Genomic DNA, 14,143 nt, shown 5'->3' on the forward strand with positions numbered 1-14,143 from the left:
AGATATTTGGTATATAGGATGGAGACACTTGTAGATGAATACTGGATAAATATTAACATAGGAAAGTCACTTATCTGCATTATAAATGATTGGTTAAATGCAGAGGAGCTTAGTGTTAATGAAAGTTTATCAATATTACAGAATTTTAATACTGCATGTTCTGAAATCCTTATTAAGTATACAGGTAGTGGTAGAAAACTTTATTGTTTTGGGAAGTTATATAATTATAACTGTATAGATGGATTTTGGAATATCACTGGATCAGGTGTTAGATTCTCTGGAAAATCTATAGGTCAATTAAATTCTAGATATGTCAAATTAATTGGATTGGAAGATCAAAAAATTACTAATAATCAAAAATGAGTAAACTTGGAAAACTAGAAATATTATTATTTTTCTATTTCTAATTAATATATTAAATATATTAAGAATATATTCTTAATTTCAGTTAATATTATTTGGTTCAGTTCCTTAATAAAATTCCACCAAATAAAGATTTCTGTGATTCTTTAATTTCATTTTTATATTTCTCTACTTTTAACCATAACTTATTAATAGAATTTCTTTCTTCAAAATCAAAACAATTTTCTGTAATTTTCCAGAATTTCTGAGTATTATTAAGTATTACCTCTGCATAATTATAGTCATCAGCTAATATTGCAGCATTTGCAGCCCTATAGATCCCTTTTAAGTTATATGAATTTAAAGGCTTTATGAAATTATCATAAATTTCCATACAACATCTATATTGATGTAGTTTTATATATGTTTGCATTAAATTTATAGCTATAAAAATTATTTTGGATTTTAATATCTCTTGATCAATTTCATTATTTACTTCAGCTTCTTTATATTTAAGTAATATAGAATTATTTGGCGATTTTATCGTCTCTTCATTATTTAAGTTATTTTCTATTGAAGATTCAGGTAATTTAGATTTGTTATTTGGTAAAAGTGGGAAAAAAAGTCTAGCAATTTCCAATGCAGTCCTATATGACTTTACTGCAGCTTTGTACCAATTCTCAGAAATAAAAATAGGATCTTGATAATTATAAAATACATTTCCTACTTTTTTATAATAATCCATTAAAAATATCTTCGTTTTATCTTTATAAGCTACATAATCTTTTAAATGTTTAAATACACATTTAATCATAAGTTTCATTTCTATAAATAAATGATTCATATCAGAATTAATTATTTCAGTTGTAGTAACTCCCAAATTTTCTAATGAATTTAACAATAAATTAAAATCCCAAAATATTCTAATATAAGTTGGTTCATTATTTGGTTTATTTAATATAATGAAAGGATATATATCATTTAATATTTCTTCATCACTATCTATTATTATATTTTTAGGAGGTATAAATAAAATGTATGATATTGGTATTCTAACATTTACAATTTGATTTAATGGCATTGCATTAATTAAAGCTTCTAACCATAAAGGAGTTGTAAATAATCCAGGAGTCATAATAAATTCAGTTGATTTTATATCAGTATCTATTAATCTTTCGTCCACTACATTAACACATGATATAGGTAGTGGTATTGATTCAGATAAATTATTTTTAGGTAGGTGATTATTTATTAATCTTAATTCTCTCATATTTAATATAATTCGTGTTGTATGATTTATTTCTGGAGATTTTGTGTATAAATTATCCTTTATATTATTAGTATTAGTATTAGTATCAAAATTTTCTCTATATATTTCAGTGTACATTAATTGAATTTTTTCATCAAATTTATAATTAAGTATTGGAGGATTAAAAGAAATATCAATATTTCTAGTAAAATATCTTAATTTTATTATAAGATGAATTGTTTTATTTTTATTTTTAAAAAAACGTAATTCAGAAATTTCTTCAATCTTCATAGATATCAAAGCTTCAATGAAATCATTAATATTTATACCTTCAAAATATCCCAATATTTTACTTATTTCTTTGTTTTCTTCTATATTAATAATATCTTCTATAGTTATAGTTATATTTCTTATATTTATCCCAAAATATTTATTTAAATCAATTACAATATCATTCCATAAACCAATTTCTAATTGTTCTATTCCAACTTTATAACCACAATAATTAGAGCTTTTCAATTCTTCAAAAGGTAATACAGATATATGCAAAATATCTTTTCTCCCAGGTAATTTCCAACCTTTACCATTAACCCAAATTTTTTTGTGAGTATTTACATTTATCATTGATATATGACAAAAATCCATTATTTGTACTATTGCTGTAATAAAATTCCTTTTATTTTCCATATAATATTCTATTAATCGTTTGGATCTACTATTAAAGTGTTTTAAGGTACCAGATATTATAGAGCTATCTAATAAACTTTTACCTTGTTCTCTTGGATATTTATATATTGAATTTGAAGAAATATATACTCTAGAAATCTCTCCTTTTGACATTACACGAATAGCTAATTCAATTCCCCAAGGTATATTATAATGTGAAGTAGATAGACATTCTTTTAAATTAGTATCTCCAAGAATCATATATAAAGGCTCTCCAGTAAGAGTACTATAATTATTTTGTTCTATATTAGATTCCCAATACCATGATATTATAATTTCATCACCAATTCCTGGTTTTTCAAAGCCTTCACCACATGTTATAATTTCCTTTAGAACCCCATTTAAAGAAATTACAGATATATCTCCCTTAAGTTCCTGAGGAATATCATCATCTGAATTTATTTCTGTTGTATAACTTAATTGGGATTGATCTAAATTTGTCATTTATATTCTTGTATAGTACAAATAATTATTAATATATGATAAAAATAAGAATTTTATTTAATATAGAAAAGATAATTCAGCGGTTATATAAAGTACCAATAATAGTAAAAATTTACTTTTCAAAAATAATTTTATATGTAGAGAAAAAAAAGATTTAAATAGTTGAATAATTATTAGTAGGTATATTAAATATCTTATTTATTACTAATTGCAAGTTCTAAATCTGAAATAAATGATTTTGAATTATGAAAGGTTGTACCACCTAATATAATCCGAATATCGTAAAGCTTTTTAATAATTTCAATATCTCTAGCCTCTTCATATGTAGCTCCTCCTACAATAAATATAATAATGTCAGTAGGTTTTTTATTTGGTATATTATCATTTGTACAAGGAAATGAAGATAACTTTAATTTTCCTTTTACTAATTGTTCTAAAGTATAATACAAAAGAGTTTTATGCTGCAAATATATATTTGAATTATTATTTGATCTTTGAATAGTACTCTTAGCCATACTTAATAATGTACGATTATGAAATAAGTCATAAGATCGAATATTTTTATTAGCAATATCAATTATACCATCTACATACTTAGAATCTGATTGTAGATAATACTTGAAATTATTTAATAATAATTCATTATCTTGATATCTTAAAGCATATAGCATAACAAGTCTTAGTTTATCTAAAGATGATATATTTGTATCAGTAATTAGTTCTCCAACTTGTCTTGTATGTTCACTAATATTATCATTCATTACAATATCCTGTTCAGTTAATGAAATATCCATAAGTTTTCTATTTTCTATAATCTTAGATAATTCATATACAAGTGTAACATGTTTATATACATTACTTGAATTTTTTTTAAATTCTGGATACATTTCAGCAAATCTATGCATATCTTCAATAGATTCCAATTGAAATTTTTTTTTTGTATTTTCTTCATAACTACTTATAAGATTTCTAATAGAAAAACCAAGTTCACCAAAATTAGTTAATAAATGTTTTTCAAAAAATGGATCTTGATATCCAGATACTATAATATCATTTTCATCAATTTTTATTTTATTTAAAGTTATTCCTAATAACTCGTGTAACATTGCTTGATATGTCCATTGTGTTAATAATGGGGTTACTGGATCATTTCTTCTATCAAGTATTAACATAATTGTATCAGTAGAAATAGATTTTTCATGAATTGAAAATTCATCTGCAATTATTAAATCTATTGGATGAGAATCTAATAAACGTCTTTCTAATGCAAATGAAATATTACGACATAGAGCAGATTTCTCAGGATATCTAATATATGGAATTTTATTATAAATACAGCAAATAGAATATAAACCATCAATTATACGAGAAAATAAAGTTTCTTCATAAGTTGTCCAATTAGTAGGTAGATTATACATTGTTGCTAATAAAATAAGAAAATAGAAATAAATGAAAATAAATAAAATAAAAATAAATAATTTACCTGAATAATTCATATTAAGAGAAAAAAGATCTTTATTTACAATTTCAATATCAAGTCTTATTTCCTGTATTTTTCTTATTACATCGAAATGATCATTCATAGCAAATTTCTGTAATATATTTGGTGATATAGTATTAGTAAAAAAAATGTAATAATCTTTGAATAAAGGATTTTCTAGTTCATTACAAATTATGGATATATTTTCATTATTTGGTCTTAGAAAATAAACACCATTAAAATGAGATAATTTAGTTCTTCCAGGATTATCTATTAATTCACTTAAAAAAAATTCTTTTTCTAAAAGATCACTTTGGCTAATTATAAGTGAAATGATCTGTATTGTTTCTTGATCCATAACAAGTATCTTCAATAATATTTAAAGAAAATATCAAATTACATATTTAATGAAAAAAAAAAGTTATTTTCTTACCTTTATTCCAGTAATTCTTGAGAAAATTGATAGTAAAAGTTCACGGGCAGTTTTAATCAAATTCATCTTTCTATATATATATGTACAACCAACTAATATATTTACATATGTATAATAAAGATCGATTGGCCTTAATTATTATTTAATGAGTTAAATTATTAATCAATAAAGTACATTATCAACCTCCTCAATTTCTAGTACTTTAATAAAAGCTCCACGTTATAAAAATAAAGATTGCCCCCCTCCACTCCCCTTTCATCTTATTGAGCATCTAATATTATATAAAAACAAAATCTCAGTAATATTGTCAATAATTTTGTAAATATCTATAATAAATAATATGTAATTATGAAATAATTACATATTATCATTATCATAACATACTTTTGAAAATAGAAATAATAGTATATACTAATTATATTAAGAAATATCCTAACCTATAGAATATTATTTAAATAAGAAAAGTGAAAAATAATTGACAAAGTATATATAAAAATATCAACAAAGTAATAATTTTCTTTTCTTTCTAATAAATAATATATATTAAACTTCATTTGAATTATTATACTTTGGACTTGTCTTTAGTTTCTCTCTTACAAAATTATATATTTCAGAATTAGATGTTAATCTTTGGAAATGTAATGAATTAACTTTATTTGCATTGATACAAACTGAACGAAATTTTAACCAACATGCTTTAATAAATACTTTAAGAAAAAAATCTAAAATAAAATTTGGAGCCCTGACAAATAAATCAAACTTCCATTTAAAAAGTATATTTGTAAGATTATGAGAATTTGGAGTTATAAAACCTCCCCCTAATACACTTGCTCTACTTATCATTTCAGAAGGTTTGGGTATCTCAATATCAAGCCTTGAATTATATCCAAATTCATCTATAGAAGATACGTATATAAAAATCCGATTATTAGAATGTAATTCATTACTAGCCCATATCTCTAAAATAACTTCCCTATTATAAAATGGCCATGGAATATCTATTTTAATACTTGTTATTATATGTAATCTACCTTTATTCATCATCTCATTAACATTAGATAATCCAAATTTTATTGGATATTTAAAATATGGAATCCATTCTTTATATAAATCTCTTTCATATAAAACTGTTAATACATTTAATATATCAGTCTCTATATCACCTTGAAAACATAGTTCAATTATTGTTGAATCATTATGTAAGCAATACCATAAATTAAGTGAATTATCTGAAATAACATGTCTCCAAATATTATTCCCTTCATTAACAATTAAACTATTACAATTTCCTATTAAAATATCCTTTTTAATAGATCCATCTATATTAAAATATTTATCTATATTACAAATTGATAAATCAACATTTGATTCAGAATTATTTGTATTTACTGAATTGATATTTAATGTTAATTTATTAATATTAGATTTATTTGATTCTATATGCATTGTAAATATATTAGAATCATTATTATTTGGATCTATATATATATTTGAGGATGTAGACTCTGATATAACATTTGAATTATTATTTAAATTATATATATTTTCAGATATATTAATTTCATTTATATTCATTTTATTTACACTTAAAATAAATTCTGCAATAATTGCTGCCCTTCTTTGAATTTCACCTGCAATACTAATAATATTAAATACATTATTTTCACCATATCTAATATAAAAATAAAATTATAATGAATAATTTCTATTATTTTATTTCTTACTAATAATTATAATATATTATTAAATAATGGACTATTATATATTCAAAAAACTTACTTTTGGATTAATTCTTGAATAATAAGATGACTATCCCATATCATTTCTTCATTATATAACTTTATAGCTTCCTCTACCTTTAATTTAAATTCAACCATTTATTATTAAATATTAACAATAATTTATTTTAATAATTACTGGCGGTAATATAATTAATAATATATATGGCGCCCATGTTTAAATACTGAAAATCCATACCTCCTTTTCTTTTCCTTTTTTCAATTTTATAATGAATAATTCAATACATAAAAATCCAAGTGTAGACCTATTAAATGAATATAAGGCTGCAGGTATCCATCAATTTGCACTCTATAAAGAAAATCAATTTAATGACATATCAAAGATTAATATAAACCATATTGAGAGCTTGCAATACCTTAAGCCTTTTATAAGTAATATATCAAATGGATCACAATATGATGTTGCTGCTTTAACTCATTTATTATGTTTACAACAAAATAAGATAAGAATTTTAGCATTATTGTAAGTCCATAATATTTATTACATTCATTATATATTTAATTATAAATATATTCATAGATTAAAAAGATGTAATCAACTAAAATCTCAACGTTGGAATAATGGGTCTAAATTATCTGATACTATAAAATCAAGAATATCTAATAATGAGAGGATTTTTTTTGAAAATTATGATACATTAATTAATGAATATAATCAAAGTATTTCTGTCAAATTAGATATACCTGATTTCGATATATGTTCTAATATTCATTGTACAAGTATGAATACACAGAATATATTATGCCAAATTAGAACATCTGGCAAAATAACTAGGACATATCTTTGTAATTCAAATAAATTAGAAGCATATGATATTGATGTATATTTTAATTCAGGTTCATTATCATTTTTCAAAGATAATGAGGTTGATCAATTACAACGGAATTCTCTGATTTTACGTTTATCTCCTGATATATAAAATATCTGTATATTTTAGTTGTAACTTTTTTTTTTTTCTTCTTTTATATTTATATATATATTATATATACAATATTATTATCTAAATTAATCCTATAAAGTATTATTATTAAAGGAGATATTAAGTTATAAATACAAGAAATAATTCAAGTTAGTATAAAATATTAATAATATAATAGAAATTAGTAATAAGTAACAAGTCTAAATATTATTTACTACAAACTTTTAAGTATAAAGTATTAGAAAATAAAATATTGATAATTAGGCGGTAAAATAGGCGCCTTTTGTTTTTTAAACGGTATTTGCTAATATCTCATGTAATATAATACATGGGATATTAATAGACAGAACGCCGAGGGGAAATATTAAATAGGAGCTTTAAAGTATTTAATTAGTTAGTTATTTATTTATATCAGATAATAGGGCAAAGTTACTTAATAAATAAAATTGAAATGGTAGCTGTGTGATAGAATTTTACTACTAAGAAGATAATATATATATATATATATATATATATTCGTATATTGCAAGATATAATATTTACCCAAAACGAATATTAATCAAGGGTTATATTATAGAAACTTATAAAACTAAAGTATATATATGTATATATATATTAGATATTATCTAGTTATTCTCAGAATTAATAGAAATTACTTATTACTTATTCCCTATTATATGGGTGGGTGCTCCTCATCAATAAATCCGAATAAAAAACAATCTCTTATACCAATTAGGAAAACAGATTATAATATTGAGGTGAACTTTGACGGAATAATGAATGGAAATAGCAGAAGAGATAATAATAATGGAGATGGGTATCTATCTATTAATAATGGATGTGAAAGAAGGAGACTTTCTGTTAGTAGAAGTGATCCAGTAAATGATATAGATAATACAGAAGTACCACGTGGTAGGGCATTATTTAAAAAAGTATCTAAAGAAAAAAATACGACATTAGATAGAGCTGTAATAGTAAATAATAATTTAGATAGAGATAATTCAGATAATTTAAATACATTTAATAATATAAATGGTGATTTTGCAATTAATGATACTTTAGAAAGTTGTTTATTAGATTCTTCAAGTTACCCGAAACGTCGTTTATCTGTAACAGGTGCATTATCCCATAGAACTCAAGAAACATTTGAGTGTAAAGCTGAAGAAATAAATGGTGATGAGATAGCAAACAAAGAATTACAACATGGTATTGGATATGTATGCCGTAAAGGGTTAAAACCAGAAAGTCCTAATCAAGATGACTTTTTCATATATCGTACAGAATTATGGGGATTATATGGAGTCTTTGATGGTCATGGACCTTTTGGACATGATGTTAGTAATTTTATACAGAGAGAATTACCTCAACTTATTTTGAAAGATAAAAGATGGAAAGTTAATCCAGGAGAGGTTTTACGTTATGCTTTTATTAAATCACATCAGAAATTGCAAGATTATGTTTTACAAACAAATGAATTTGATTGTAGTTTATCAGGAACTACAGCTACTGTGATTTTACATCAACCTTTAGAGCAACGTATTATTACTGCTCATGTAGGTGATTCAAGATCTGTATTAGCAAGATGGTCAAGATCCGGAAGAACCCTTGAGGCTATTGATTTAACAAATGACCATAAACCAAATTCAGAACAAGAAAAACGAAGGATTGTAGCAGCAGGTGGTCAAGTAAAACGTATTGAAGGTGATATACCATATAGAGTATTTATAAAAGGCAAGATGTATCCTGGATTAGCTATGAGTAGAGCTATAGGAGATACACTGGGATATCAGGCAGGTATTATACCAGAACCAGATGTCAATGTATATCAAATTCGACCAGATAAGGATGCTTTTATTCTGATTTGTTCAGATGGAGTTTGGGAATTTATCTCATCTCAAGAGGCAGTTGATCTTGTTGCTGAGGGTGGTAGTACTGGTGCACAAATATCAGCCGAAAGATTAGCAAGAGAAGCTTGGAGACGTTGGATTCAAGAAGAAGGAAATGTAGTAGACGACATTACAGTTCAAGTTATTTATTTACAAGCTTAATATAGACTATATTTATATAAAATGGTATGGTATTAATTATAAGATATTTTATTTAATAATCACTTTTATTAATATATATACAATATTTCATTAAGTTGTATACTATTTTGTATTAATAACTCCAGCTAATATATTGAAGTTTCTAAAATATATTTCTATTTATAACTGTTGGTAGTACATTGTGAATTTTTTTCTAGATATAAATATCATAGAACAATATCAAATTAATAAGATAATATATCATTTTAAGTGGTGGAATATCAATATATTATTAAAGTAAGATGAGACTTTTTTCTTTTTTTAATCATTTTTATGATTAATTTAAAATATAATCAGTAAATTATTTATATTTTTCTAGCCCCATCAAATATTAACATTTTAAATACTTCATTTATAGGACCTTTGGTAATTATATAGTGGTCTTAAATATATTATTAACTCGATAATTCAATCACTATATTTATGTCAATAGTATATTAGCGCCTGGAACGTATTGTAACTAAACTCGACCTTTGATTATTTGATTAATAAAAGAACATGTGGTACACTTTATAGGATCCATATGTTAGAGTAGAAATCTGAAAATACTTTAAGAAAAATAAATTGGATATTTATAAACATGGTATATTTACACATTTTGATTTTGGTATTGCTATTAATATATTCTGTAACAGGACAGATTTCTGCTCCATTTACTGGTTGGACTCATGAAGGATTAAAGATAGATATAACCCCAGATTCTATTAATGATAACTGTAGGCTATTACAACCTATAGGTAGTAATGAAGATAGTGCTATTAAGATTTCTTTTCGTTGTAAAGAAGATTATTATTTATCATATATTGGTATAAATGGTGAATCTATTAAACATGGTGAAATAAAATATATTGATAGTATACAATCTTTAAAGATTGGTTGTTCTGATGGTTCATCTTATATTTCATTTGGAGGGTCAGATATCTCTCACTATAATAATACAATTGCATTATTTCCTACATTTATTTCTTCTATTAATGCTGGATTTATATATGGTAATTCAAATCGTCCTCCTGTATTAGTATTATTAGAAGGTTATTTTGGGGGTTCTATGTCATTTTCGGCTAGACGTAAATCTTCCTCAATGGAAATTTTGAATTCTGGTCAATGGTCTGGTAATAAATTAATTGGAGGATGTTTTATGCTTACAGTAACTCCACAACCAGGATTTATACTTTATTCAATATCAGCAATTGGATTTATTACAGAAGGAACTAAATCACCGTCTCTAAATTTGGTCTCAAATGGTATAAATGCAAGGAATATGCTTATAAGACAAAATTCGGTTTTTCAAGAATGTCAAATCTTAGATGGACCTGGAATTGTAGATAAAAATAATACTATAACATATTATTCTTTGATGTGCCCGAAAGGTCAATTTTCAAAATTTAGGATTTTTAAAAGATATTGTTTTGGTACTTATCATTTATCTGCTATTGAGGTAAGTTTATTAGAATGATTGAAATAGTGAGATATTTTATATAGAGTATATGGATTTAATTAAAAAGTGGTATAAATATGTGATAGAAACTTGGATTTTATTAATATATAGAATTTGAGGTTTTATCTTGTTTAATTACATTTGGATTATTTTAAGTTAATTTATATAATTTTTCTATACTCTAAAATATATTCTTATGAATTTTATTTCACTTTTTTTTGTGATACTAACTCATTAATTTATTACTTGTTTTCTTTTTGTAGTTTGAATGCAAAAGCTTGGATACAATAAAAAGGACTGTTGATAGATCTCATGTAACTTTAGGAAAATATTCTGGTACATATATTGCTCCAACAAAAGAAGGGGAGTTGACTTCATTCTATGCAGTTTATTTGAATTCGACGGATAATTCGAGATTTTGTAAGGAATCTACTTTATACAATCCTGTTACATTAAGATATTATAATGATGTTGGGAAGGAATTTGCATCTTTTATAAATACACAGTTTGAAGTGCAAAGATTACTTAAAAGAAAAGCTGCAATTAGAGAACGACTTTGGGTTGGAAAAGATCCCTTTTTATTATGTGCCGGTATTAGTAAGGAAGGATCTATAGCAAGTATTGGGATTGGTTATGAATCAATGATTGAACCAATACCTCTTTATTTGGATGCTGTAAATATGGTAAAACCAGATATTATAGCATATCCATTATCAATGAGTAAGAATCAGACTTTGAATACTGCAGTATCTTATAATCCTGATATTATACAGGTAACATTTGGAATTGTATCTAGTAGTAACTATAATTTAGCATATTCTCCAGATCTACAGAAATCTGGTTTATATACAATAAGAGTTAGTGCTCAATGCAAACCTGACTTATTAAATAAACCTCAATATATTTCAAGGTTGATATTATTTGTAGACAGCAATACAGGCTTAATACAGAGGATAGCAGGAGTTTGTAAGCCAATTAATAATAATTCTAAATTTAGGCTATTAAAGGAGACAGATAGAAATAATACTATATCCTCTAATAGTATGAAATTGAACTTGGATATGGCTGGAAATATTACTAAAGAGAATGAATTTTTAAATTCAACAACAAAGGATTTATTTAAAGAGGAAATTTATGTTTTATCTAATTCTACTTCAAGGTTATTTAATCAAACTAGTAATAATGTGAAACATGACTCTGAAAGTTACAAATTGGAAAATAGATTACTCAAAGAATATAATAGTAACAAGTTGATGGAGTTGTTTGACACTGATAGATGGCCACTAAATAAATGGGTTCCTTCTCCATTTAGAGTTCAACATCCTTCTTGGTTACAACATGAAAAAGATATTTCAGATATTCATCAAAGTAATTTAGATATTTCATTTGCATTGGGGCAACCTCTATCTTCTTCTACACGTGTAGTAATATCTAAAGAAGGTCCCTTTAATTCAATATATGCAGGATTTAACCCCCTTACATCTAATTTAGTTATGTTAAGTACAGGGATAATAAGACGTGATTCTAGAGATATATTACTGAAACATTACTCAAATTTATATGCTCCAACATATATAGCACTTTGGGAAATCCCTGCTATTGATGGAGTCCCAGTAGTAACTGATTCTATTTGTGTTGAACTTGAGCAGTATAGTGGGAAAATAATAGGTCTTGGATTTGAGGGTTCAATGAATAAGAGCCCTCCTGAATCGGAAGAAGATATAAAAATTAAATCTGATGGTAATATAGAAGTGACATCTAAGACTTCTAATTTAGACAAATTTACATCTACTCTTATGAATAAGACATCTATAGATTCAAATATTAATTCACTCAAAAACAGCTCATTATATAATGGCTTGGTTATTGAACCCACAATTAATAGTCAGAAATGTCCTAAAATGGCATACAATATGCCATTAATCGATTATCTTGAGAATCAAGCAGAATTAAAAAATGAGAATAGAAATTCTAAGGACAAATCCCAAATTGCAACTTCTAAGACTATAACATGTCCTATATGCAGTCAAATAGAATACATAAAAATTCATTATATACAATCTGGTCCTATTATAGGAATTGAATGGAAATGTAAAGGGATTAATCATATTGAAACTATATCTGTTGGAGGACAATCTCCATCCCAGCTTGCAACCCAAGTTTTCACAAAGGTACAACCACAAATGATTGAACTTGCATTTGCATCTAATGACACGACATTATTAACTAAAGATGATATTGCTGAACCTCTTCCAGGACCAGCTTTTATATCTATTAATGGACTGATAGGATTTGGACATATTCATCAGCTACTATATTATAGAGCAATGGATACTCCTTTATTACCGACTGTAACATTTGAAATGAATAATAGACTAAGAGCTGAAAAGAATATCTTAACTACCATATGTGTTTCTTTATCATCCTCGCAGGCAATATTAGGTTTGGGATTTGGATTTGAATTTATGTCTAATCAATGTTTAAAGGAACTTCCTAAACCTACAATTGTACCTGTTATTAGTAAAAATAATATGAATCCTCCTAATATTATTATTAAGGGACCAAGGATTTATCAAAGAGTTGATGTAATGCACCCTTTTTGTACAGATATACAAGGAGGAGCTGCTAGAACACGCCTTAGTAATTGGTGGATATCTTTTTCATGTTTAGATAGTATTGATGAGGAAGTACCATTTACGAAATTATCGACTTTATCTAGTAGTAATTTTCACCGTCAGATACTTACCATGACATTATATTGCCCTGATAAAATGTCATCAGTTTCAGTTGGACAAAATATTGAAGAAGGGAATACAAGACAAACATTTGATTTACAAAAGCCTGGATCTCTTCTTGCTATTGATTTTACACAAAGTGATATATCTCCTATCCAGATCAAACTAATTCCATCTTATTCAAATACTATCATGAAGTCACTTGTCTCTAATGTTGGTGGTTTTAATCAAATATTAATTCCTAGCAATTCAATATATGGAATTTGTTTTGAGCTCACAAGTGATGGCAATATTGCAGGTATTGCATTTGCTAATCGTCCAAGTAATGAAGAAAATGACAGAATAGAAAGGTTAACTACTTAATATAGTGGTAACAAGAATATCTGGAAAATTTAAGATAATAAATACAAGTTAATATTGTATAGATACTGTCCATTTTATCCTATTATATATTAATAAGTACTAACATTTCAATACTTTATAGATCATG

At 25.3% G+C, this 14,143-nt stretch overlaps 7 protein-coding genes across 7 annotated transcripts, besides 19 other annotated features; 4 read left to right on the forward strand and 3 right to left on the reverse strand.

Moving 5' to 3' along the window:
* Positions 1-18: 18 nt before the first annotated feature.
* On the forward strand, positions 19-363 carry CMU_037920 (uncharacterized protein; the record flags this gene model as incomplete). Its single annotated transcript, XM_002139040.1, has 1 exon — positions 19-363. One exon carries the CDS (start codon positions 19-21, stop codon positions 361-363), a length of 345 nt encoding a protein of 114 aa, XP_002139076.1.
* Positions 364-381: 18 nt separating this feature from the next.
* Positions 382-460: a sequence feature (AT_rich).
* Positions 461-463: 3 nt separating this feature from the next.
* CMU_037930 (uncharacterized protein) lies at positions 464-2,761 on the reverse strand (the record flags this gene model as incomplete). The annotated part of the gene is made up of 1 exon (XM_002139041.1): positions 464-2,761. One exon carries the CDS (start codon positions 2,759-2,761, stop codon positions 464-466), a length of 2,298 nt encoding a protein of 765 aa, XP_002139077.1.
* Positions 1,798-1,853: a sequence feature (AT_rich).
* A 19-nt stretch (positions 2,762-2,780) lies between the features above and the next one.
* Positions 2,781-2,826: a sequence feature (AT_rich).
* Positions 2,827-2,955: 129 nt separating this feature from the next.
* CMU_037940 (Sec1 family protein) lies at positions 2,956-4,740 on the reverse strand (the record flags this gene model as incomplete). The annotated part of the gene is made up of 3 exons (XM_002139042.1): positions 2,956-4,184; positions 4,245-4,608; positions 4,675-4,740. The coding sequence occupies 3 exons, from the start codon at positions 4,738-4,740 to the stop codon at positions 2,956-2,958; spliced, it is 1,659 nt and encodes a 552-aa protein (XP_002139078.1).
* Positions 4,187-4,239: a sequence feature (A-rich).
* Positions 4,613-4,669: a sequence feature (AT_rich).
* Positions 4,741-4,983: 243 nt separating the features above from the next.
* Positions 4,984-5,042: a sequence feature (AT_rich).
* A 116-nt stretch (positions 5,043-5,158) lies between these two features.
* Positions 5,159-5,222: a sequence feature (AT_rich).
* On the reverse strand, positions 5,218-6,551 carry CMU_037950 (uncharacterized protein; the record flags this gene model as incomplete). The annotated part of the gene is made up of 2 exons (XM_002139043.1): positions 5,218-6,346; positions 6,454-6,551. The coding sequence occupies 2 exons, from the start codon at positions 6,549-6,551 to the stop codon at positions 5,218-5,220; spliced, it is 1,227 nt and encodes a 408-aa protein (XP_002139079.1).
* Positions 6,071-6,106: a sequence feature (AT_rich).
* Positions 6,195-6,272: a sequence feature (AT_rich).
* Positions 6,348-6,426: a sequence feature (AT_rich).
* Positions 6,550-6,590: a sequence feature (AT_rich).
* Positions 6,591-6,597: 7 nt separating this feature from the next.
* Positions 6,598-6,619: a sequence feature (AT_rich).
* A 63-nt stretch (positions 6,620-6,682) lies between these two features.
* On the forward strand, positions 6,683-7,393 carry CMU_037960 (uncharacterized protein; the record flags this gene model as incomplete). The annotated part of the gene is made up of 2 exons (XM_002139044.1): positions 6,683-6,936; positions 6,994-7,393. 2 exons carry the CDS (start codon positions 6,683-6,685, stop codon positions 7,391-7,393), a joined length of 654 nt encoding a protein of 217 aa, XP_002139080.1.
* Positions 6,945-6,988: a sequence feature (AT_rich).
* A 25-nt stretch (positions 7,394-7,418) lies between the features above and the next one.
* Positions 7,419-7,570: a sequence feature (AT_rich).
* Positions 7,571-7,883: 313 nt separating this feature from the next.
* Positions 7,884-7,909: a microsatellite.
* A 161-nt stretch (positions 7,910-8,070) lies between these two features.
* Positions 8,071-9,441, forward strand: CMU_037970 (protein phosphatase 2C, putative; the record flags this gene model as incomplete). The annotated part of the gene is made up of 1 exon (XM_002139045.1): positions 8,071-9,441. One exon carries the CDS (start codon positions 8,071-8,073, stop codon positions 9,439-9,441), a length of 1,371 nt encoding a protein of 456 aa, XP_002139081.1.
* Positions 8,399-8,427: a sequence feature (AT_rich).
* A 30-nt stretch (positions 9,442-9,471) lies between the features above and the next one.
* Positions 9,472-9,529: a sequence feature (AT_rich).
* Positions 9,530-9,736: 207 nt separating this feature from the next.
* Positions 9,737-9,795: a sequence feature (AT_rich).
* Positions 9,796-10,060: 265 nt separating this feature from the next.
* On the forward strand, positions 10,061-14,016 carry CMU_037980 (uncharacterized protein; the record flags this gene model as incomplete). Its single annotated transcript, XM_002139046.1, has 2 exons — positions 10,061-10,918; positions 11,182-14,016. 2 exons carry the CDS (start codon positions 10,061-10,063, stop codon positions 14,014-14,016), a joined length of 3,693 nt encoding a protein of 1,230 aa, XP_002139082.1.
* Positions 11,039-11,140: a sequence feature (T-rich).
* Positions 14,017-14,143: the final 127 nt, after the last annotated feature.

This window comes from Cryptosporidium muris, genomic scaffold (assembly GCF_000006515.1).
Source record: "Cryptosporidium muris RN66 scf_1106632373453 genomic scaffold, whole genome shotgun sequence".
NCBI lineage: Eukaryota > Apicomplexa > Conoidasida > Eucoccidiorida > Cryptosporidiidae > Cryptosporidium > Cryptosporidium muris.